At 43.6% G+C, this 24,892-nt stretch overlaps 1 protein-coding gene across 6 annotated transcripts in view; it reads right to left on the bottom strand.

Annotated features, from left to right (window-relative positions):
- Positions 1-24,892, bottom strand: part of ADAMTSL1 (ADAMTS like 1) — an 858,582-nt gene continuing 833,690 nt past the window's right edge. For all 6 annotated transcript variants that reach the window (XM_070589758.1, XM_070589759.1, XM_070589760.1 and 3 more), the window contains 3 exons: positions 5,243-5,352; positions 4,215-4,435; positions 1-2,678 (listed from right to left, as the gene is read on the bottom strand). In XM_070589758.1, the coding sequence (XP_070445859.1) occupies positions 2,572-2,678; positions 4,215-4,435; positions 5,243-5,352 (438 nt within the window). In that variant the 3' untranslated portion in view covers positions 1-2,571. The remainder of the gene's footprint in view (positions 2,679-4,214; positions 4,436-5,242; positions 5,353-24,892) is intronic.

The following is a 24,892-nucleotide window of genomic DNA, read 5'->3' as shown; positions in this document are numbered from 1 at the left end:
TTTAAATAAATAAGCTGTATTATCTGTACAAAAAATATAAATACAGTTTCGTGTTTTAGAGGAGGAAGTGCCTCCTTCCACATTATTCAGCAGTCCTGATAATCTTGTGGGGCTGCCGAGTCACAATTCACAGAACAAACAGGAAATGTACATTCATCTCATGCAAGGAGCACGCTGCTTCCCACCCCAAACCTAGATCCTCCAAGCTTGCTCTGAAACCCATGTCCAACTGCTACAGCCCCACAAGTGGCGGAGCTGGAGGACACCTGCTACTTAGGAAATGGAAATGTTGGCCACTGGTTTTCAGTAGCTATTGAACTAGCAATAACCAACCGCATGAGTAGTAGTGTGGAATTCGTCTTCTTCATTCCATGCGTAACCGTTGCGTCACATATGAATCCCCTGTTCCTGCCCATCATTTCACGTTAGCTTTTACACTGTATTCTGTACACAGTGACTGGATCCAGAGTTAAACATCAGCTTCTATTAAAAATAGGAACAACACAATAATCATCACTGAGTTTACAGGAACACAATTGCAGGAAGTTAATAAAATGCGCCCCCCCCATATTTCGTTTTCTGAATGACAATGTACAATTATTAATATTGCACTTTTTTATACAAGAAATCCTAATAAATATTCACAAAAGATATACATAGAAAACATTCTCTTTTATTTTAAATAAACATTACACTGATTTTTAGTAACGTGATTTCTTAGAGCCCATTATTGTGGTGAGGAAGAAAGAGACGCACATTAATTGCCCATAGCTCACCTGGGAAGGACACAGCTTCATACTGTCTTCCCCCTAAATTTACTTCCAGGCTGGCTGGGAAATGCAGCCCTGATGTTGAGATGAGTGGCACTGCATGAATCTGTATGTGAGGGGATGGTTTATCTGAGGGGTGAGTGACTCTGGCCGCTCTGCCCTGCCCTGGCTGCTAAACTGTGGCCACGCAGGGGGAGGCAGCCACAGTCACTTGCCCAAAGCCGCTCTGCTGAATGAGCAATTTGCCAAATTGTCCTAAATTTTCTGTTTTGCCACTCGACTTTCCTACAGCCATTTTATTGTAGCTGATGGGCCTTACTGGAGTGTGTGTGTTACTCTGCCCACTGAATTACCCAGACTGGTGTATATTCATTCCTATATAGCTTATAGTATTTCATTGTGTGGGGAGAATGGGTTGAAAAGCCTTCAAAGACCTTCTTGGAAGCTCTGGTTACCCATCAGCTTTCCACCACGCCCCATCACCTCACCCCGTTACCCCGTCCCAACCTGCTTTATAAATACGAGGGCAGCTCTCACTGTGCTCGGGAGGGGCTGGCTGTCCCATACTGTGCCCTGGCCAGCTCTGGAAGGAAGTGGTTGCTACAATGTGATGGCTACTCTCTGGCAAATTGATGGATGAATTGGTTTTTGACAAATTGACCCGAGTCTCTGGCGCTTAAGTGGAGCCACAAAGGCCAGATAGTCAGAAAACCTAGCCAGAAAACCCAGCCCATTCGTGCTCCATATGCCACTGGCCTACATCAGCATTTATTTCCGGGCTTGGGGGACTCTTGATTTAGATAAAGGTGCCAGGTGGCCTGACTGCACAGCCAGACCCTGACATCTCTCTGGCTTTGCCATGAGTGTACAGGGAGAAAGTTCTCTGAGACGGCGCAGGGAGCAGGGACTCCCCTCCACTCCATGGAAGGCATGCCTCTACCAGGCAGCGTGGGCCCCCAGGGCCTGTCCCTTGGTGAGGGCGGCAGCATCCCCTGCAGGCAGACACAGGGTTCAGAGCCCCTCCGCGTGCCTCCCGCCTGCTCCCTCCTCCCCGTCTGCCCCACTTCTCCACTGAGGAACACGCACAGCTTTCTCCTTGCTTCTGTCCTTTGCCCTCCTCACTTCGTTTTCTGCATCCTGTGTGCCTTGGGCCTACTTGGATCATCTCCTCCTTCACCCCACTGTGTGTGTTGAGTTCTTGTCGCTCTGGGTCCCCCAGCAGAAGAGCTGAGCTCTGGGCGGGGTTCTGCCTCAGCATGGTGTCCTCCCCTCCCTGCCGGCTCTCCCCAAGGCTAAGGGGCAGAGGCAGAGGAGGAGACCGAGGCGCAGCATGCTCCTGCGTCCTCAGGTGCTGCCAGGAAAGACACAGTTGGTTGTCCAACGTCTGTACCAACGCTCTGCAAACCCTCTGGCACCCTACCCGCCTGCCTCTCGTCTGCTGTTGGCTCTGGCTCCCTGCTGTCCTCAGGGGCTGTGCCTGCCTCTTCCTAGGTCTCTTTGGGACCCAGGTTTGGGAGGGAGTAGCCTCTGCAAGGGAGCTCCTGCTGTCTGGCCCGTCAGCTCTGCAACCTCCGTTAGACCTCCATTCTTGTCCTTTCCCAACATTCTGTCCTCCGGCTACCAGAAAGAGAGGACGCACTGAGGTCCTCATGTCTGCGGGGGGAGGGGACGAGGTTGGGTAGGGGGATGTGTGGGGGGAGGGGGAAATAAATAAATAAAACGAAGAAAGCTTAGGTTCTGTCCAAGGTGGTTGCGTGAGTCCCTTGTGCAGCCAGGGTGGAGTCATCCCCGTGCCCTGTCTTCATGCTTTGCCGCAAGTTCCACAGCAGCGAGATTTGAACTGGCTGAGTTGGCAGAGTTTCAGCTGTTTCACCTTCTCGCAATACCTGGTGGTGTCTCTGCATTCCACTGGGAGAGGAGAAGAGGGGTGGAGACAGAAAGAAGACATGAAACAGGCTGACAGCTTATCTCACTGGCTGGATCCTGGGGTCTACCTTGGGCACCGGACTCCTGTGCTGAAGGGGCCGCCACTGTCCAGCACCTCTGGACTGGCCTTGCTCTGGCAGAACCCAGCCAACTGCTCCCCAGGCTGTCACCAGTGGGGGTGGCACCAGGCTGCTGGCTGAATGCTGGAGTCCAGCCCTGGACCAGCTCTGCTGCCTTTCTGATAGCTCCTTTCCCTCCTGAGGGGGCTTGACGTCTCCCTTTCCTTGGGACCACCTCACCTCCTAGGCAAGCCTGCGTTTTCCCAGGTATTTTAGTAAGTGACTCTCCTCCGTGAGATGGTTTCCAGAAGGACTGAATTCTGCTCCACTTTGCGGTGGTGGGCAGGTGAGGCCCTGGCTGATGGGCCTCCCCCCCTGGAACCGGAGCCTTCCTTTCCCTGGGAAGCTTTGTTTCCTGTGTTCTCCTACGCCCCTCCGCTCCTTCCCCCACCGTGACCTACCAGAACACTGCGGCATTCGAGTTCAGTATTGGCACAGACTAGATGGTTCTTGAATATTGGTGCCAATTTGGGTTGTGCACATCTGTGACTAACATAGTGAGTTTGAACCACTTTCATTGTACATTGGTACTGAGTGTGGGGAGCTCCTGATACAAAGATGGGTCAGCACCACACAAGGGAACAAAGCTCACCCCTCCCCACTGTGTGGAAAGCCATGGGGCCATTTGCCTACAGGACAGCTGCCTCAGCGTTAGGAATCCGATCTCAGTGAGACCCTGTTTGGGGAGAGCAGCACTGCAACATGTAACGATGCCCTATTTTTTGCCTCATGCTTTGTTTTCTTCTCTGTGGGAAAGCACCTCCAATTTTTTGGGTCCAGAGGAAGAAAAAATAGATCCCCACCCTACTGGGGTACCCATGCTGGTGTTGGGCTGAGGAGGATCCAGACCTGAGGGAGGAGGGAGTGAATGAGGATCACATCCCAAGGGCGTGGGCTCCCGCACAGTTCTGGTGGGTGCCCACAGGGCTGGGGAGGAGGGAGGTAGTCAGCAGGTCCTTGTTCTGTGAGAAGCAGAGCACTGCGGGGTGCAGGGCCAGCTGAGCGGGAGGTACTCTGTGCGCTGCTTTAGTGTGAGCAGCGCTTTCTCTCTGGTACTCCCCTCTGGGCACCAGCCAACCTCCTGCAGGGGAGCTGGAGGCTGGTTTCATCCAACACCTGGCCAACAGCACCTGGCTCTCTCAGGGCCAGGATGGAGCCCTTAGGGTACACCCAGCCATCTTTTGTGGCCTGGACATGTGTACACACATCCTTGTACATATCTTTGCTTGCTTGCACGCACCCATGCATCCCTCTGAAAATATCCAACTCCAACCCCAGTCCACAAGCCTCGGGAAAGCTGATCCAATGCCCCAGGCTCAGGTTCCGCCCCAGGGCTCGCCCTCTGCACCCCATGCCCTGTGAGGAACTTGCAGAAGGCTCTTTGGGGGTGAGAACGTACTGTTTTCACATGGGGTGATATTGCAGCGCTGCCAGTTGGCGGGCCGGGGCCCCCAGGAGCACAGGTGCTCAGGCACTGCCTTGTTGGTGCGGGCATGCACACACTCCACACGCCGGGATTGGAAGCCGTAGTTGCCACAGGTCGCTGTGCACAGGGTCCACAGGCTAACCCTCCAGTGTACGCTGCATGCTTCTGACCAGCAGTTCTGGGTACTCACTGGCCTGCAGGAAGAAGGTACCAGGGTTAGGGTCTGCCGCTGTGGGGCCGGATCGGGGAGAAGATATGAAAACTATGCTGCAAACCCAAGAATGTCAGGCAACTCCTCAGGATCTTCCAGTGCTACCAGACCTGGGTTCTGATCTCTGCTCTGTTCCGGAATGGCTATAAGATCTCAGAAGGCCACTTCCTCTACCTAGGCCTCCATCTGCTCGTCTTCATCACTGCATGTCCTAAGAATGAGCTCCCCTGGGGTGGGGGCTGGCAGAGGCAGAGCCTGGAGCCAGTCTCAGGGGCTGGGGCCTTAGGTGGGGGTGGTGAGCCTTCACCGTAGGGGGACATCTACAAGGAAATATGACAGGGGCTGGGGGCTGGATAGCAATGATAGATTGAGACCCAGGGACAAGGGCCCTTATCTCAGCATAACTTCTACAGCGAGGTCAACAAGAGCGAGGTCAACAAGAGCAAGGGGCTGGTGGAGCCCTTGAGGTCTGTTGACCACTGTGTGGGCCTCACCTCCTGCCTACCCTTGGGCTAGTGCAGGTCTCTTGGGGTATCAGGCCTCCCTCACAGGAATAGCACCTTTGCACTCTTCATCTTCAAGAGAGGAAAGCCCAGCCCCTGGCCCATTCAGCAAGCACTGAGCCATCTACCTCTGGGGAGGCCAATGGCCTGGGGAGAATGGAGGCGAAAGGGCAGGGCATCTGACCCCTGGGATTGTGGGAAGTTGGAGGAGAGACATTTACTCACCACTATCTTCCTGTGCTATCGATACAGGGGCTGGGGAAAGGAGGTCCATGGCTTTCTCTTACCTCGGAAGGGCACTGCACTGCTCCGATGGTAAGGTGATGCCATCCCGTGTCTGGCAGAACACTTGTCTGTGTTGCACGGCTAGGCGAGGCCCAATGCAAGGCCCGTTGCACTGGGAAATGGAGAAGAGTGACATACATAACGTTAGCCAAGTCAAGGGGAAGGCTGCAACTCTCAGGCTGCATGGGACACAGGATCAGGCGTAGGATCTTGCTTGAGGCCCTCAGATAATTCATCTTGCCCGTCTTGGGCCAGCTGAAGGACATTCACTGGTGTATTTTCTTTTCTTTGTGCCACAGTGGAATGGTTAGTTTTTCTGTGGTCTGTGAGCATTCTGCTAGCAAATGGCTAATGGTAGTGTGGAGCCAGAGAATGTCAGCCCCCTCCCAGATTAATCATATGAAAGATTTCTTGGCATAAAGTGCTAGGAATGTAGTGGTAAACTTTAGAGCTGAAGACCTCTAAATGAGCCCTGCTTCTCATGTCCAGTCCAAAGGGTAATTTGGTTTATTATTTGTTTGCTAAACTCATCCAAGTAACCAAGTCTACCATTTCTTTCCTTTCTTTGGCTTCACTGGGCAGCTGAACGAAAGTAGACTTAAGCACATATAGTTAGTCCCAGCTCATATTCTCTTGCCATGTGCTCATGGAGATTAAGCTTCTCCCAGAGTTGGCAGAGCCAGACTCTATCCCAGTAAATACCCCTACCAACAACTATGTCTGTAAAATACAAAAGCAGCAGGCCCTTAGCCAACATCTGCTATTTGAGTGGAGTAAGAGGACAGATATTCCTTTGGAGTTCACTTTAGAACAAAGGCTCTTAACTCAGGGGTTTTTGGACTCCTAGGGGTGCACAGGGGAACTGGTAACCCTTAAAATTACAGTCATATGCTGCATAATGACGTTTCAGACAATGACGGACTGTATATACGACGGTAGTGTCATAAGGTTAGTACCATATAGCCTAGGTGTGTAGTAGGCTATACCATCCAGGATTGTGTAAGTATACACTATGATGTTCACACAACCACGAAATCGCCCAATGATGCATTTCTCAGAATGTATCCCCATTGTTAGGTGATGCATGACTGTATAGCAAGAGGCTCAAAGGACCTCAAAGCTTAAGAACCACTGAAGGAGTAGGATTTAAGGTAAAAGTAGTCCTCTTAGGTCAGGCAATTCTGCCCAAAGCCAGTTACCGCTCCTCCTGTTGTAGCCGAGTATACCAAAATCTCGCCAACCTCATCCGTTTGTCTGACCAAGTGATGCTAGAATGTGTGAACTCAAAAGATAAAGAGATGGGCCCTGAAGGGTCCAGTGTGACACTATTGTTTACAAAGACACAGGAGGGTTAGGGAAAATGTAAAAATGCATCCTTGACACCAATAACTGGGAGTTCTTTTTTTTTATTGTGATAAAAATAATTAAAATGGGAAATTGTTATGTCTATTTTAAGTGTCTTTAAGTACAGTGGCACTAAGTACATTCATGTTGTTGTACCATCATCACCACTACCCATCTCCGGAACTTTTTCATCATTTTAACTTACACTTTGTGCTCACTAAGCAATAACCCCCCATTATCCCTTTCTCCCAGTCACATGGTAACCACTTCTGTTCTGCTTTCTATTTCTATGAATTTGACTACTCTAGGTACCTCATATATGTGGAATCATACACTTTTTGTCCTTTTGTTTCTGACTTGTTTCACTTAATGTTTTCAAGGTTCATCCATATTGTAGCAAGTATAGAATTTCATTCCTTGTTAAGGCTGAATAATATTCCATTTTAACTATGTACCACATTTTGTTTGTCCATTCATTTGTCAATGGACTGGTGGGTTGTTTGCACATTTGGCTATTGTGAATAATGCTGGTATAAACATTAGTATACAAATATCATACAAATATCCAAGTCCCTGCTTTTAATTCTTTTGAGTATAAACCCAGAAGTGGAATTGCTGGATCATATGGTAATTCTATGGTTAAGTTTGTGAGGGACCACCATACCATTTTCCATAGCACCTGTACCATTTTACATTCCCATCAACAGCCCGTAAGGATTCCAATTTCTCCGTATCTTCTCTAACACTTGTTACCTTCTGTCTTTTGATAATAGCCATCCCAATAGACATAAAGTGGCATCTCGTGGTTTTGATTCACATTTCCCTAATACTAGTGATGATGAACATCTTTGCATGTGTGTGTTGGCCATTTGTACACCTTCTTTGGAGAAATGTCTATTCAAGACTTTGTGTTTTGTTGTTAAGTTGTGCTTCTCTTCTATATATTCTGGATATTAATCCTTTATCAGATTTGTGATTTGACAATATTTTCTCCCATTCTATGAGTTGCTTTTTCAGTCTGTTGATAGTGTTTTTTGTTGAAGAGAAGCTTTTTGTTTTTATGATGTCTAGTTTATCTATTTTTTCATTTGTTGCCTAGGCTTTTAGTGTCATATCTGAGACATCATTGCCAAATCCAATATCATGCAGGTTCCACCCTATGTTTTCTTCTAAGAGTTTTGTACTTATACATTTAAGTCTTTGATGTATTTTGAGTTAATTTTTGTATATGATGTAAGATAATGATCCAACTTCATTCTTTTGCATGTGGGTATCCAGCTTTCCCAGCACCATTTGTTGAAAAGACTGTCCTTTCCCCATCGAATGACCTTGGCACAATTCATTTGGTTATATATGCAAGAGTTTATTTCTGGACTCTCTATTCTATTCCATTGGTCTGTATGTCTGTCTTTATTCCAGTACCATACTGTTTCAATTATTGTAACTTTGTTACAAGTTTTGAAATCAGGAAGTGTGAAACCTCCAACTTTGTTCTCTTTTTCAAGATTGTTTTGGCTATTCAGGGTCTCTTAAGATACCATATGGATTTTAGGATGGACTTTTCTATTTCTGCAAAAAAAAAAAAAAAATCCTTGGGATTTTTGATAGGAATTGCATTGAATCTGCACATCAATTTGAGCAGTATTGACATCTTAACCAACATTAAGTTTTCTAATCCATGAACATAAGATGTCTTTTCATTTATTTGTGTCATCTTTAGTTTCTTTTAGCAACATTTTCAGTGTTTCAGCGTAGTTTTCAGTGTACAAGTCTTTCACCTCCTGGGTTAAGTTTATTCCTGAGTATTTTATTCTTTTTGATGTTATTATAAATGGGATTGTTTCTTAATTTCCTTTTCAGATTGTTCATTGTTCCTGTATAGAAATACAAGTGTTTTTATGTGTTAATTTTTTACTCTGCAATTTTGTTGAATTCGTTTATTAGCTCAGAGTTTTTTTTAATAGTTGTTTTGGGATTTTTAGGGTTGTTAATATGAGATCGTGTCATCTATGAACAGAGGTCATTTTACTTCTTCCTTTCCAACTTGGATGGTTTTTCATTCTTTTTCTTGCCTAATTGCTCTGAACTTCCAATACTATGTTGAATGGAAGTGGCAAACATTGCATCCTTGTCTTGCTCTTCACCTTAGGGGGAAAGCTTTCAGTCTTCACTATTGAGAATGATATTTGTTGTAGGTTTTTCACATATGGTCTTTATTATTTTGACATAGATTCTTTCTATTCCTAGTTTTTTGAGTGTTTTTATGATGAAAGTGTGTTGAATTTTGTCAAATTCTATTTATGCATCAATTAAGATGGTCATTTTCCCCTTCATTCAACTAATGTGGTATATTACAGTGATTGGTTTTCATATGTTGAACCATCCTTACATTCCAAGAATAAATCCTACCTGTTCATGGTGTATAATCCTTTCACTATGCTTCTAAATTTGGTTTGCTAGTATTTTCTTGAGGATTTCTGCATCAAGAATTAGAAGGGATATTGGTCTTTAGTTTTCTTTCCTTGTGTCTTTGTCTGGCTTTGGTATCAGGGTAACACTGGCCTCACAGAATGAGTTAGGGAGTGTTAGTGTTCCCTTCCCTTCAATTTTTAGGAAGAGTTTGAGAAGGATTGGTATAAATATTTCCTTAAATATTGGGTAGAATTCACCAGGGAGGCCATATGGCCCAGGACTTTTCTTTGTTGGAGGTCTTTGATTACGGATTCAATCTTCTTTCTAGTTATAGGTCTATTCATATTTTTACTTCTTCATGATTTCGTCTTGGTAGGTTATGTGTTTCTAGGCATTTGTGCATTACATCTAGGTTATCCAATTTGTTGGTGTACGATTGTTCATAGAACTCCTATAAAATTTCTTTATTTCTGTAAAAGCAGTAATGTTACTAATTTCATTTCAGATTTTAATAATTTGAATCTTCTGTTTTTTTCTTAGGGTAGCTAAAAGTTTGTCTATCTTTTAGTTTCATTGATTTTCTCTACTCTTTATCTCCACTCTAGTCTTTATTTCCTTCCTTCTGCTAGCCTTGGGTTTAGTTCGCTCTTCTTATTTTAGTTCTTTAGGGCATAAAGTTGTTGATTTGAGATCTTTCTTTTTTTTCCCCCCAAATTATTATTTATTTGTGGGAAGATCAGCCCTGAGCTAACATCTGCTGCTAATCCTCCTCTTTTTGCTGAGGAAGACTGGCCCTGAGCTAACATCCATGCCCATCTTCCTCTACTTTATATGTGGGATGCCTACCATAGCATGGCTTGCCAAGTGGTACCATGTCCACACCCGGGATCTGAACTGGTGAATTCTGGGCCGCTGAAGCAGAACATGCGCACTTAACCGCTGCACCCCCAGGCCAGCCCCGAGATCTTTCTTTTTTAATGTAAGCACTTACAACTATAAAATTTTCTTAGCACTGCTTTCTCTGCATCCCATGTTTTCACTTGTCTCAAGGTATTTTCTAATTTTCCTTATGATTTCTTCTTTGACTCATTGGTTGTTTAAGAATGTGTTATTTCATTTCTACATATTTGTGAATTTTCCTGTTTTCCTTGTGCTACTGACTTTTAGTTTCATCCATTGCAGTGAAGAGATACTTTGTATGATTTCATTCTTTTAAAATTTATTAAGACTTGTTGTGTGGCCCAACATGTAGTCTATCCTACAGAATGTTTCATGTACACTTGAGTGGAGTGTTCCATATATGTCTGTTAGGTCCAGTTGGTTTACAGTGATGTTAAATTCCTCTATTTTTTAAATTGATCTTTTGTTTGGTTGTCCTATCTGTCATTGAAAGTGGGACATTTGTTTATTTTTCCAGTTCTGTCAATATTTGAGTCATATATTTTGGAGCTTTGATGTTTATGTATATATGTTAATAATTATTATATCTTCTTGGTGTATTGACCCTTTTATCAATATATAATTTCCTTCTTTGTATCTTGTAACAGTTTTGACTTAAAATTTACTTTGTCTGATATTAGTATAGCCACCCCAGCTCTCTTTTGGTTACTATTTTTGCATGGGATATCTTTTTCCACCCTTTTACTTTCAATTTATTTGAGTCTCTAGGTCTGAAGTGAGTCTCTTGTAGATAGCTTACAATTGGATTATTTTTTAACCTATTATGCGAGTCTATGCCTTTTGATTGAGGAGTTTTTTTCCCCATTTATGTTTAAAGTCATTACTGATAGGATGGACTTATTTTGCCACCTTGTTTTATGTCTGTCTTATAACTTCCTCTCCCCTCCATTGTTGCCTTCTTTTGTATTTAGTTGATTTTTCATAGTGACATGTTTTGATTCCTTTCTCATTTCCTTTTGCATGTAGTCTATAGATATTTAATTTGTGATGACCATTGGTATTACATTTAACATCCTAATTTGAATTGATACCAACTTAACTTCAACCACATACAAAAACTCTACTTTTATACAGCTCTTTCTTCTCCCCCACTTAATGATGTAAAAATTATGTCTTTATACACTGTATATTCACTAATATAGATTTATAGCTTTTTATGCATTTGACATTTAAACCCTGGAGAAAGTAAAAAATGGAGTTACAAACCCAAATTACGATGCTGATTTTTGTTTTTCTGAAGAAGATTCGCCCTGAGCTAACATCCATTGCCAATCTTCCTCTTTTTGCTGAGGAAGATTTGCCCTGAGCTAATATCTCTGCCATTCTTCTTCTATTTTGTACATGGGTTGTCACCACAGCATGGCCGCCAATGAGTGGTGTAGGTCCACACCTGGGAACAAACCTGGACTGCTGAAGCAGAGCATGCCAAACTTAACCACTAGGCCATGGGGCCAGCCCCACAATACTGATTTTTATATTTGCCAAATATAAAGATATGGCTTGAAGTTACTGTCTAGTGTCCTTTCATTTTAACCTGGTCTCCCTTTCATGTTTCTTGCAGTCAGGTATAATAGTAATGAACTCCCTCAGTGTTTATCTGGGAATATTTTAATTTCTCCATTTTTTTTTTTTGTGAGGAAGATTGGCCCTGAGCTAACATCTATTGCCAATCTTCCTCTTTTTGCTTGAGGAAAATTGTTGCTGAGCTAACATCCATGCGAATCTTCCTCTATTTTATGTGGGATGCCGCCACAGCGTGGCTTGATGAGTGGTGCTACATCTGTACCTGGGATCCAAACCTGTGAACCCTGGGCCACTGATGCAGAGCATGCAAACTTGACCACTATGCCCCTGGCCTGGCTCTTCTCCCTCATTTTTGAAGGACAGTTTTGCTGGATATGGAATTCTCAGTTGATAGTTTAATTCCACTGCCTTCTGGCCTGCAGGGTTTCTGCTGAGAAATCAGCTGCTAATTTTACTGAGGATCCCTTAGTATCTGATAAGTCTCTTCTCTCTTGTTGCTTTCAAGATCTCTGTTTTAAGACAATTTTGATTATAATGTGTCTCAGTGTGGTGTCCTTTGAGTTTGTTCTACTTGGAGTTGTTGAGCTTTTTAGATTTGTAGAATCATGTCTTTATCAAATTTGGGGTGTTTTTGGCCATTTCGTCAAATAATATCTCCTGTTCTCTCTCTCTTCTCCTTTTGGAACTCCCACAACATGTGTGTTGGCCCCATTTTCTTCGTTTCTTTTCTTTCAGCTACTTGGACTTGATGATTTCAATTGTCCTGTTTTCAGGTTTGCTAATTGTTTCTTCTGCCTGCTCAAACCTGCTGTTGAACACACCTCTAGTGAAATTTTTAATTCAGATAACTGGGTTTTTCAGCTCCAAAATTTGTTTGGTTTCTTTTTATGATTTCTATCTCTTTGTTGATGTTCTCATTTTGTTCACGTATTATTTTTCTGATTTCCTTTAGTTCTTTATCCATGTTTTTCTTCAGCCCTTTGAGCACATTTAAGGCAGTTGTTTTAAAGTCTCAGTCTAATACATTGGATGCCCTGTTTCTTGAGGGATAGTTTCTGCCACTTTATTTTCTTCCTTGAATGAGCCATGTGTTCCTGTTTCTTTGTATGACTTATATAGTTTATTTTGGAAAATTAGGCATTTGAGAAAACAGCTCTCTCTCCCAGACTTTGTATACTGTCTCTGAGTCTAGGGATCACCCTGAGGTGAAAGCTTAAGGTCTTCTCAGGTCTTTTCTGAGCATATGTGTTGCCTGGGCCTGCATGTGGCTTTCTCAATTCCCCTGTATACATGGCTGCTTTGGAAAGTTTTAATTTCCCGGAGAGTCTCACCCCAGGTTTTCCTCAGGGCCTGAGATGGTCTATTAAATGGCTCGATCTGTGATCTCTTGCCCCAGGTATCTGGAGGTGTGTAGCCCCCTGCAGCTTTTGCAAGTAGTGGCTGACACTTTCCCCCCTTAACATGTGAGTTAGGTGAGACAGAGATCAGTCCTCCAGGTGGCCCTCTCACAGGTTAGAACACTACAAATAGGATCTTCTCTGTTCCCTACTGACTGAAGGAGGGAAATGGGCTGCTGTTGCCTCTAGACCAAGACTGCACCAGGCTGGGGAAGAATGAGTGAAAATGCCACAATTTTCTGTTTTGAAGATGGGTTTTTCTTTAATGGGTGTTTGCTTGGTTGATGTAGACCTTTGACTGTTTTTCAGAGCTTCTATAAGGTTAGTTCAGCCAGCTTCTGATTGTTTTTTGATGTTTCCATGGGGGAATGAGAACTTAGAGCTTCTTAGTCTGCCATTTTGCTGATGTCCCTTGACCACAACTGGGAATTCTTGAAGGAGTGATCTGTCCCCAGCAGCCCTATTTCCTCTACTCTTATCTATACCTATACTCATTGCTGGTTTGACTTCAGTGCCAATTGCCACACTGCCCATCAGTCAAGTTTCATGAGGTCCCGGCCAATACTTGCTTTATTTTGTTTATTCTTTCTGATGCATTTTGATATACCACTGACTCTTCCTTCTTTCTGGAAACAACTCCTTTGTTGGTCTCTACAAATAGGCTTTCTAAGTTTTTTCTACTCGTTAGGTTTTTTTCCCCCCTCCTCTTCCTACAGCTTAATTAGTGTTCCCCCAGGGTTCTGTCCTGTGCCTTTTTTTCCCATCTCTGTGCTTTACCTCCCCTTGGTTATACTCATGACTGCTAGCCACCCTCTGTCTACTGATGCCTTTCAAGTTGATAGTGTTTAGCACAGAGCTCTTTTAAGTCCCAGATCTATACATCCAATTGCTTAATGAACATATCTCACTTGGATATTTCACAAACAAATATCTCATGCTAAACATGTTCAAAACAATTTCTTATCATCCCAGATAGCCAAGGGATCACTGAAGCCATGTGAATCACACTTCCATAGTATCATCTCCTCTCCATTTCCACTGCCTTCGTTCTGATCACAAAATTTCTTAACTAGATTAGGGTTCTCTTCTTCAGCCTTCTAATTGCCCAATTCAATTACTATACTGATGACAGAATAGAAAGTGTAACTCTGATCATGACATTCCTGCTTAAAAGTCTTTCTAGGTAGTTCCCCTCTCCTGTGCCAACAAAGTGGCATTCCTAATGAGATCCAAACTCCTCACACAGCCTACAAGACTTTTCATAGTTTGACACCTGTTTTCCAGCCACATTTATATTTCTACCTCTCACCTAATTCTCCTAAAAACATTCCAGGGCTGCTTTTGCCTTCATTCCTTCACACATGCTTTTATGGAACACATTCCCACCAAACAGGTGCCTCATAAATGTATTATGGATTAAAAGAAGAAAGTTGAATTATTTCATGAAGCCAGGTTGTTAGAGCTGAGAAAGTGGTCTTAGTTCTACTTAAACTAAAATCAGCATGGTTTTCTTAGACTTCAAAGAGGTAGGCAGATGAAGGAACAGACATTTGCATGACACTATTTCAAAAGGATTTTCTTGTCAGAAATTATTACTATTTTCATTCCCACAGGACTGGAATGTGGAGGTTTGGTGGGCATCTATAGTTTGAAGCACATCCTAACAAAATCACCAATACAAAAATATCAACAGGATTGTGAGATCAAGCAAGTCCTTGTAATTTGTAATGCCTTAAGCCTTGCTACTCTTTAACATGTGGTCTTGGACCAGTAGCATTGGCATCACTGAGAACTTTTAGAAATTCAGCATGGATGAACACAGTGAGAACTTCAACAAATAAATAGAAATTATAAAGGACCAAGTAGAAGTCACAGAGCTAGAGAATAACTGAACTGAAAAATACGCTGGAGGGGTTCAACAACAAACTAGATGAAGCAGAAGAAAGGATCAGTGAACTCAAAGACAGGGTAGTGGAACTCACCCAGAGCAGCAAAAAGAATGAAAAAAAGTGAAGATAGCTTAAGGGACTTATGGGAAAAGATTAAGCAGACAGCATTTACATTATATGGTCATAGAAGGAGAAGAGAGAGAGACAGGGGCAGAAAACTTACTTGAAGAAATAATGGTTGAAAATTACCATAACCTGGGGAAGAAAAGAGACAATCAGATCCAGGAGCCCCAGAGCATTCCAAATAAGATGAACCCAAAGAGACCCACATTAAGACGCGTTATAATTAAAATGTTGAAAGTTAAAGACAAGGAGAGAATTTTAAAAGCAAGAGAAAAACAACTTGTTACATACAAGGGAACTCTAATAAGACTATCAGCAGGTTTTTCAGCAAAAATTTTGAATATATCATGCTATTCCCTTCTGGCCTGGAAATTAGGGGGAAAAAGAAACTTCCCCCAAGAATACTCTACCCAGTAAATTTATCATTCAGAATTGAAGTGATGATGAGTTTTCCAGATGACAAAAGCTAAAGAAGTTCATCATACTAAACTGTTCTTAGAAAATTTTTCAAGAGTCTTCTTTAAGCTGAAATGAAAGGGTGCTAATTAGTAACAAAAAGCATATGAAAGTATAAATCTCACTGGTAAAGGTAAATATATAGAAAATGTAGTGGATTAATCACTTATGAAGCTAGAATGAAGGTTAAAAGATAAAAGTAGTAAAAAATAACTATAACCGGAGGAATTCCAAGATGGCGCCGTGAGTAGTCCTCTTTGTCTCTCGCCCTTCGAGTCTACAATTATTTGGACACTTATCGCTTGACAAAGGATATCCAGACAGCATCCCAGGACGTCTGAGACACCCACGCGACTATACATCGGAAGGCGGACGGACTTTCCTCCGGGAGGATGTGGAAATAGGTGAAAACTCTCCGACCCCGACGGGCAGCCTAGTACCCGCAAGCGGCTTTCTTCCAACGGACGCCCCCAGAGGATCCACACACATCTAGGGCAGGAGCGAGAACACAACAGAGGAGCGACGGTGGAAACAGGTGACCAGAACCCTACTTAAACCCCCCGCAATTACTCCTAAACGCAGAGGGAAACTTTGGAGTTGCACACCTGAGCCCGCGGGGAGAGTCTCTCCCCGCCATTGGCGGGGAGACCCGGCCTGGTGCTCGGGGCGCCCGGAGGGTCCCAGAGAGAGACACGGAGGGCACGGAGGTCTCCCAGCTGCCGTTGCCCGCCCCGTGGGACTAGGGATTGCAGGAGATCTCGGAGAGGACCGGGGCGGGGGAACTTTCAAAGGCGGGTCCGGCGACCCGGTGGGGAAGCGCCGGAGCTCCGCCAGGCAGCAGACAAAACTCTCTGTCTGCCGGTAGCAGAGGGGCCACGCTGAGCACTCAGGGCTCCCGGCAGAGGCCCGGAGAGAAGCCCAGAGGGCGGGGCGACCCCCAGCTGCCGTTGCCCGCCCCGGGGGACTAGGGATTGCCGGAGATCTCGGAGAGGACCGGGGCGGGGGAACTTTCAAAGGCCGGATCGGCAACCCGGAGGGGAAGCGCCGGAGCTCCGCCAGGCAGCAGACAAAACTCTCTGTCTGCCGGTAGCAGAGGGGCCACGCTGAGCACTCAGGGCTCCCGGCAGAGGCCCGGACAGAAGCCCAGAGGGTGGGGCGACCCCCAGCTGCCGTTGCCCGCCCCGTGGGACTAGGGATTGCCGGAGATCTCGGAGAGGACCGGGGCGGGGGACCTTTCAAAGGCCGGATCGGCGACCCGGAGGGGAAGTGCCGGAGCTCCCCCAGGCAGCAGACAAAACTCTCTGTCTCCCGGTAGCAGAGGGGCCACGCTGAGCATTCAGGGCTCCCGGCAGAGGCCCGGAGAGAAGCCCAGAGGGCGGGGCGACCCCCAGCTGCCGTTGCCCGCCCCGTGGGACTAGGGATTGTCGGAGATCTTGGAGAGGACCGGGGCGGGGGAACTTTCAAAGGCGGGTCCGGCGACCCGGTGGAGAAGCGCCGGAGCTCCGCCCGGGCAGCAGACAAAACTCTCTGTCTGCCATTAGCAGAGGGGCCACGCCCAGCATTCAGGGCTCCCGGCAGAGGCTCGGACAGAAGCCCAGAGGGCGGGGCATCCCCCAGCTGTCGTTGCCCGCCCCGTGGGACTAGGGATTGCCGGAGATCTCGGAGAGGACCGGGGCGGGGGAACTTTCAAAGGCGGGTCCGGTGACCTGGTGGAGAAGCGCCGGAGCTCCGCCAGGCAGCAGACAAAACTCTCTGTCTGCCGGTAGCAGAGGGGCCACGCTGAGCATTCAGAGCTCCCGGCAGAGGCCCGGAGAGAAGCCCAGAGGGCGGGGCGACCCCCAGCTGCCATTGCCCACCCGGTGAGGCTAGGGATTGCCGGAGATCTCGGAGAGGACTGGGGCTGGAGAGAGTTCCAGAGACCCAGCTTAGTAGCCTAGGGGGAAACCCTACAGGCTCACAGAAGCCTTAGGGAAAGCCTCTGCACAGCATCAGTAGAAGGCACCCAGCCGCCAGCCACAAGGCTGGAAGACCCCAGGGCAAAAGCAGCATAGCTAGGTGTACTAACCACAGACTGTAGAAGATGCCAATAGCTCTCCTGCGACCCATAGAGGACAAGTGAGATTTGGTGGGTGCCGACAGCAACCGAGCGACAAATAAAAGTGATCCCACCCCTGGCCGCTGGAAAAGCCCATAACACCGTTGCAGACCCCAAGGAGAGAGCGCATCTAGGTGGGCAACAACAGTAGGCACCTGCAGCCTGAAGCCCCCCGTGACGGCCCCCACGGCAGAGGAGGGAATCCAAAGGGCCACTGTGGCTACGAAGAGGGGCCCAGGCCCAGTTAGCAACTACGGACAGGGTTCCTGGTTGGTGAAGTATAAACAGCTGCTCCCCCCACCGCAGCAGCTGAAACAAGTGAAAGGAGCAACTAAACTCTATCTCCATGCGGAGGCACAAATCAACATCATCAAGCAATATGAAAAAATACATTAAATCTCCAGAACAGAAAGAAAGTAACAAATACACAGAAATCAATCCCAAAGAAAATGTGATATATAACCTAAATGATGATGACTTCAAAACAGCCATCATTAAAATACTCACTGAGTTAAGAGAGAATTCTGACCGACAACTCAACGAGTTCAGGAGCTATGTCACAAAAGAGTTTGATACGATAAAGAAGAACCAAACAGAAATACTGGAAATGAAGAACACAATAGAGGAGATTAAGAAAAATCTAGATGCTCTGAACAGTAGGGCCGATAATATGGAGGAAAGAATTAGCAATTTGGAAGATGGCAATATAGAATTGTTGCAGGCAGAGGAGGAGAGAGAAGCAAGACTTAAAAGAAATGAAGAAACTCTCCGAGAATTATCAGACACAATTAGGAGATGCAACGTAAGGATTATAGGTATACCAGAGGGAGAAGAGAAGGAGAAAGGGGCAGAAAACCTATTCAAAGAAATAATGGCTGAGAACTTCCCAAATCTGGTGAGGGAGATGGATCTTCAGGTGACAGAAGCCAATAGATCTCCAAACTTTATCAATGCAAGAAGACCAACTCCACGGCATATAGTAGTGAAGCTAGCAAAAGTCAACGACAAGGAGAAAATATTAAGGACAGCCAGGCAAAAGAAACTAACCTACAAAGGAACCCCCATCAGGCTATCAGCAGATTTCTCAGCAGAAACTTTACAGGCTAGAAGAGAGTGGAATGATATATTCAAAAAAGAAAAGAAGAAGAAATCGCAAATTAATAAAAAGGAATGACAGAGGAGAAATCACAACAGATACCAATGAAATACAAGAGATCATAAGAGAATACTATGAAAAACTATATGCCAACAAATTGAACAACCTGGAAGAAATGGACAAATTCCTAGACTCCTACAATCTCCCCAAACTGAATCAGGAAGAAATGGAGAATCTGAATAGACCAATCACAAGTAAGGAAATAGAAACGGTAATCAAAAACCTCCCCAAAAACAAGAGTCCAGGACCAGACGGCTTCTCTGGAGAATTCTACCAAACATTCAAAGAAGACTTAATACCTATTCTCCTCAAACTGTTCCAGAAAATTGAGAAAGATGGAGAACTCCCTAACACATTCTATGAAGCCAACATCACTCTGATCCCCAAACCTGACAAGGACAACACAAAGAAGGAGAACTACAGGCCGATATCACTGATGAACATAGATGCAAAAATCCTCAACAAAATTTTGGCAAACCGATTACAGCAATACATCAAAAAGATTATACACCATGATCAAGTGGGATTTATACCAGGGACACAGGGATGGTTCAACATCCGCAAGTCAATCAACGTGATACACTACATTAACAAAATGAAAACCAAAAACCACATGATCATCTCAATAGATGCAGAGAAAGCATTCGACAAGATCCAACACCCATTTATGATAAAAACCCTCAGTAAAATGGGTATAGATGGAAAGTACCTCAACATAATAAAGGCCATATATGATAGACCCACAGCCAACATCATACTCAATGGACAAAAGCTGAAAGCCATCCCTCTGAGGACAGGAACAAGACAAGGGTGCCCACTTTCACCACTCCTATTCAACATAGTTCTGGAGGTGCTGGCCAGAGCAATTCGGCAGGAAAAAGAAATAAAAGGAATCCAAATAGGTAACGAAGAAGTAAAACTCTCGTTGTTTGCAGACGACATGATCTTATACATAGAAAACCCCAAAGAATCCACAGAAAAACTATTAGAAATAATCAACAACTACAGCAAAGTAGCAGGGTATAAAATTAACGTGCATAAATCAGTAGCATTTCTATACACTAACAATAAACTAACAGAAAAAGAACTCAAGCACTCTATCCCATTCACAATCGCAACGAAAAGAATAAAATACCTTGGGATAAACTTAACCAAGGAAGTGAAGGATCTATACAATGAAAACTACAAGACTCTCTTGAAAGAAATAGGCGATGACATAAAGAGATGGAAAGACATCCCTTGCACATGGATTGGAAGAATAAACATAGTTAAAATGTCCATACTACCTAAAGCAATATACAGATTCAATGCTATCCCAATCAGAATCCCAAGAACATTCTTCACAGAAATTGAACAAACAATCCTAAAATTCATATGGGGCAACAAAAGACCGCGAATTGCTAAAGCAATCCTGAGCAAGAAAAACAAAGCCGGCGGAATCACAATCCCCGATTTCAAAACATACTACAAAGCTACAGTGATCAAAACAGCATGGTACTGGTACAAAAACAGGTCCACAGATCAATGGAACAGAATTGAAAGCCCAGAGATAAAACCACACATCTATGGACAGCTAATCTTCGACAAAGGAGCAGAGGGCCTACAATGGAGAAAAGAAAGTCTCTTCAACAAATGGTGCTGGGAAAACTGGACAGCCACATGCAAAAGATTGAAAATTGACCATTCTTTTTCACCACACACCAAAATAAACTCAAAATGGATCAAAGACCTAAAGATTAGGCCTGAGACAATAAGTCTTTTGGAAGAGAATATAGGCAGTACACTCTTTGACATCAGTTTCAAAAGAATCTTTTCGGACACTGTAACTCCTCAGTTGAGGGAAACAATAGAAAGAATAAACAAATGGGACTTCATCAGACTAAAGAGCTTCTTCAAGGCAAGGGAAAACAGGATTGAAACAAAAAAACAGCTCACTAATTGGGAAAAAATATTTACAAGCCACTTATCCGACAAAGGGTTAATCTCCATAATATACAAAGAACTCACACTGCTTAACAACAAAAAAACAAACAACCCGATCAAAAAATGGGCAGAGGACATGAACAGACATTTCTCAAAAGAAGATATGAATATGGCCAATAGACACATGAAAAGATGTTCATCATCGCTAATCATCAGGGAAATGCAAATCAAAACTACACTAAGATATCACCTTACCCCCGTTAGATTGGCAAAAACATCCAAAACCAAGAACGACAAATGTTGGAGAGGTTGTGGAGAAAGAGGAACCCTCATACACTGTTGGTGGGAATGCAAACTGGGTACAGCCACTATGGAAAACAGTATGGAGATTTCTCAAAAAGTTAAAAATAGAAATACCCTATGACCCAGCCATCCCATTACTGGGTATCTATCCTAAGAACCTGATATCAGATATCTCAAGAGTCCGTTGCACCCCTATGTTCATTGCAGCATTATTTACAATAGCCAAGACGTGGAACCAGCCTACATGCCCAGAAACTAATGATTGGATAAAGAAGATGTGGTATATATACACAATGGAATACTACTCTATAACCACAATAATTAGTTAAAGGATATACAAGATAAAAAGATGTAAAAAGTCACATCAAAACCAAAATGTCACGGGGAGGAGAGTAAAAATGTGTTCAAATTTAGATTATCCACTTAAAATAGACTGTTACAAATATAAGTTGTTATATGTAAGCTTCATGGTAACCACAAGCAAAAATCTTTAATAAATACACAAAAGATAAAGAGGAAGGAATCTAAGCCTACTACAAAGGAAGAGAGAAGAAGAAAGGAACAGACAGGAACTACAAAACAGGTCTTAGGAACCAAAAAATTGGTGTAACTCCAAATAAAATAAAAAATAAAAAAAACTCATCAATAAAGAGAGACATATAAGAATAGTCATACTACATCGATGAAATGTCAATATCAAGCAGAAAACAATGAACAAAATGGCAGTAAGCACATACCTATCAATAATTACTTTAAATGTAAATGGACTAAATTCTCCAATCAAATGACAGAGTGGCTGAATAGATAAAAAACTGAAACCCATGTATATGCTGCCTACAATGAACTCACTTCAGATGTAAGGACACACACAGACTGAAAGTGAAGGAATGGAAAATGGAAATAAAAAGAAAGTGGGAGTAGCTATATCAGACAAAATAGACTTTAAGACAAAGACTGTAATAAATGATAAAGAAGGGCATTGCATAATGATAAAGGGGTCAATCCAACAAGAGGATATAACATTTGTAAATATTTATGCACCCAACATAGGAGCACCTAAATATGTAAAGCAAATACTAAGAGACCTAAAGGGAGAAATAAACAGCAATACAATAATAGTAGGGTACTTTAATACCCCACTTACATCAATGGATAGATCATCCAGACAGAAAATCAATAAGGAAACATCAGCCTTAAACAACATGTTAGATCAGATGGACTTCACAAATATTTATAGACTATTCCATCCCAAAGCAATAGCATACACATTCTTCTCAAGCACACATGGAACATTCTCCAGGATAGATCGTCTATTAAGCCACAAAACAAATCTTAATAAATTTGAGAAGATTGAAATCATATTAAGCATCTTTTCCAACCAAAATGGTATGAAACTAGAAGTCAATTACAAAAAGAAAACTGGAAAATTCACAAATATGTGGAGATTAAACAGCATGCTACTGAACAACCCAAAGCAAAAGTAACAAAAGCAAAAACAAACAAGTAGGACTACATCAAACTAAAAAGATGCTGCACAGCAAAAGGAACCATCAACAAAATGAAAAGGCAACTTACTGAACGAGAGAAAATATTCACAAATCATATATCTGACAAAATATATAAAGAACTCATACAACGCAATAGCAAAAAACCAAACAACCCAACTAAAAAAGTGGGCAGAAGATCTGACTAGACATTTTTCCAAAAAATACAACCATTCGCCAAAGAAGATGGCCAACAGGTACATGAAAAGATGCTCACCATCACCAATCATCAGGGAAATGCAAGTCAAAACAATGAGATATCACCTCACACCTGTCAGAATGGCAATTATCAAAAAGACAAGAGAAAACAAGCATTGGCAAGTATGTGGAGAAAAGGGAATCCTTATGCACTGTTGGTGGGAATGTCAATTGGTGCAGCCACTATGGAGAACAGTATGGAGGATCCTCAAAAAATTAAAAACAGAACTACCATAAGATCCAGCAGTTCCACTTCTGGGTTATTTATCAGAAGAAAATAAAAACATTAATTCAAAAAGATATATGCACCCCCATGTTCATTGCAGCAGCATTTATAGCCAACATATGGAAGCAACCTAAGCGTCCATTGATAAAGAAGATGTGGTGTATGGAATATTATTCAGCCATAAAAAGAAGAGAATCTTGTTCCTTGCGACAACATGGATAGACCTTGAGGCCATTATGCTAAGTAAGATAAGTCAGACAGAGAAAGACAATACTGGATGATCTCACTTATACAGGGAAATCTTAAAAAAACCAAAATCAACCAAGCTCATAGGTACAGAGAACAGATTGATGGTTGCCAGAGGTGGGTGAAATGGGTCAAAAGATACAAACTTCCAGTTGTAAAATAAATAAGTCCTGAGGATATAATGTAGAGCATGGTGACTATAATAATACTGCATTGCATATGTGAAAGTTACTAAGAGTAGATCTTAAAAGTTCTCATCACAAGAAAAACAATTTTTTTTGTAACTGTATGGTGATGGATATTAAACAGACTTGTGATCATATCACAGTGTATACAAATATCAAATCATTATATTGTGCACCTGAAACTGATGTCAATTATACCTCAATAAAAAGAAATTCAGCATCCAAAGCTCTACTCCAGACCTGCCATATCAGAATTTGCATTTTTAACAAGATTCACAGGTGATTTACATTAAAGCTCGAGCTATACTTGCCTCAAGGGTTTTAGAAGAAAGAAGGTGGTGGTGAGAGTTGTTTGAAGGGAAGGAAGGGGGAAAGACCTATTTTTCTCTCTGTTAGGAAAAATAATCACTGAAAACGATCAGCGTGCACTATATGTCCCCTTGAGTGACCTCAATGACACAATGCAGAAACATCTCCCCTGTGTAGCCAGATCTGTTCCCAATTGTAATTTCACAAACTGCCTGAAAGCCTTGAGGGCCTAGAAGCAGAGCTGTGCCTTGGACTGAACGAGACCTATCAGAAGTGGGCTTTTCCAGGTAAGAGAAAGATGATATCCCCCCAGGTGTGGGAGCAAGGGGGAGCTCATGCCTCTGATTATGAAGCACATACATCAGGTCACTGGCAATAAGGGGGGCTTGGTAGAGGCGCCAGAAAGGAGCTTCCAGCTGAGCGTGTTGATTGGCTAGTGTTGAGCACTATCACCTGGGACACAAATGGCTTATGCGTTGCAAGTGAACTGTGTCACTACATTTCTCCCAAATAACATTTGATCTTCATTAGTGATGGCCACAGTGTCTTAATAGGAGCTTCCAAGTGACTGTTTTCCAAAGAACACAACTTGGGGTGGCGATGGGGGACATGAATGCAGTAACGTGTAGATAGCCAGTTCCAAAAAGTTTCAAGTTGCTAACTGCTCCAAGACATTAAGAACCTTGTGGTGGTTTTGTTTTGTTTTTTTTTTGAGGAAGATTAGCCCTGAGCTAACATCTGCTGCCAATCCTCCTCTTTTTGCTGAGGAAGACTGGCCCTGAGGTAACGTCCGTGTTCATCCTCCTCTACTTTATATGTGGGACACCTGCTGCAGCATGGCTTGACAAGTGGTGCGTAGGTCCACACCCAGGATCTGAACCAGTGAACCCTGGGCCACTGAAGCAGAACGTGTGAACTTAACTGCTGTGCCACCAGGCCGGCCCCACCTTGTGGTTGTTTTGGGGTGTCCCAGCAGGCCAAGCTTAATGGTGTGGTTCAGACACCAACCAGTCAGAAACTATGCCTGACCAATCAGAATGGTCATCCTACCAACAGCGTCAGCCTCCGACGAGCCACAATAGTTGTTACCACACAGTGGGTACCAGCTGATTATCATCCTGGCAGACAGCTCTTAGATGCTCAGGAGGTCTCCAGTAGGTTTTGAACACAAACTTTGGGGAGAAACACAGTATATGCAATTATATCATTTCCCCCAAGCATCACACCAGATTTTTCTTTTTGGTGCCAACAATGTTCTAAAAGAGTGGAGTGGTCAGACGAGTAGGAAACTATTCTTTGTCTAAATGGAGGCCCTAACTACCTGCAGTGGGAAACCTGGGCCTCTAAGTACAACGGGAGTTC

This window comes from Equus przewalskii, chromosome 22 (assembly GCF_037783145.1).
Source record: "Equus przewalskii isolate Varuska chromosome 22, EquPr2, whole genome shotgun sequence".
Taxonomy (NCBI): domain Eukaryota; kingdom Metazoa; phylum Chordata; class Mammalia; order Perissodactyla; family Equidae; genus Equus; species Equus przewalskii.
This window is presented reverse-complemented; position numbering and strand designations above follow the sequence as displayed.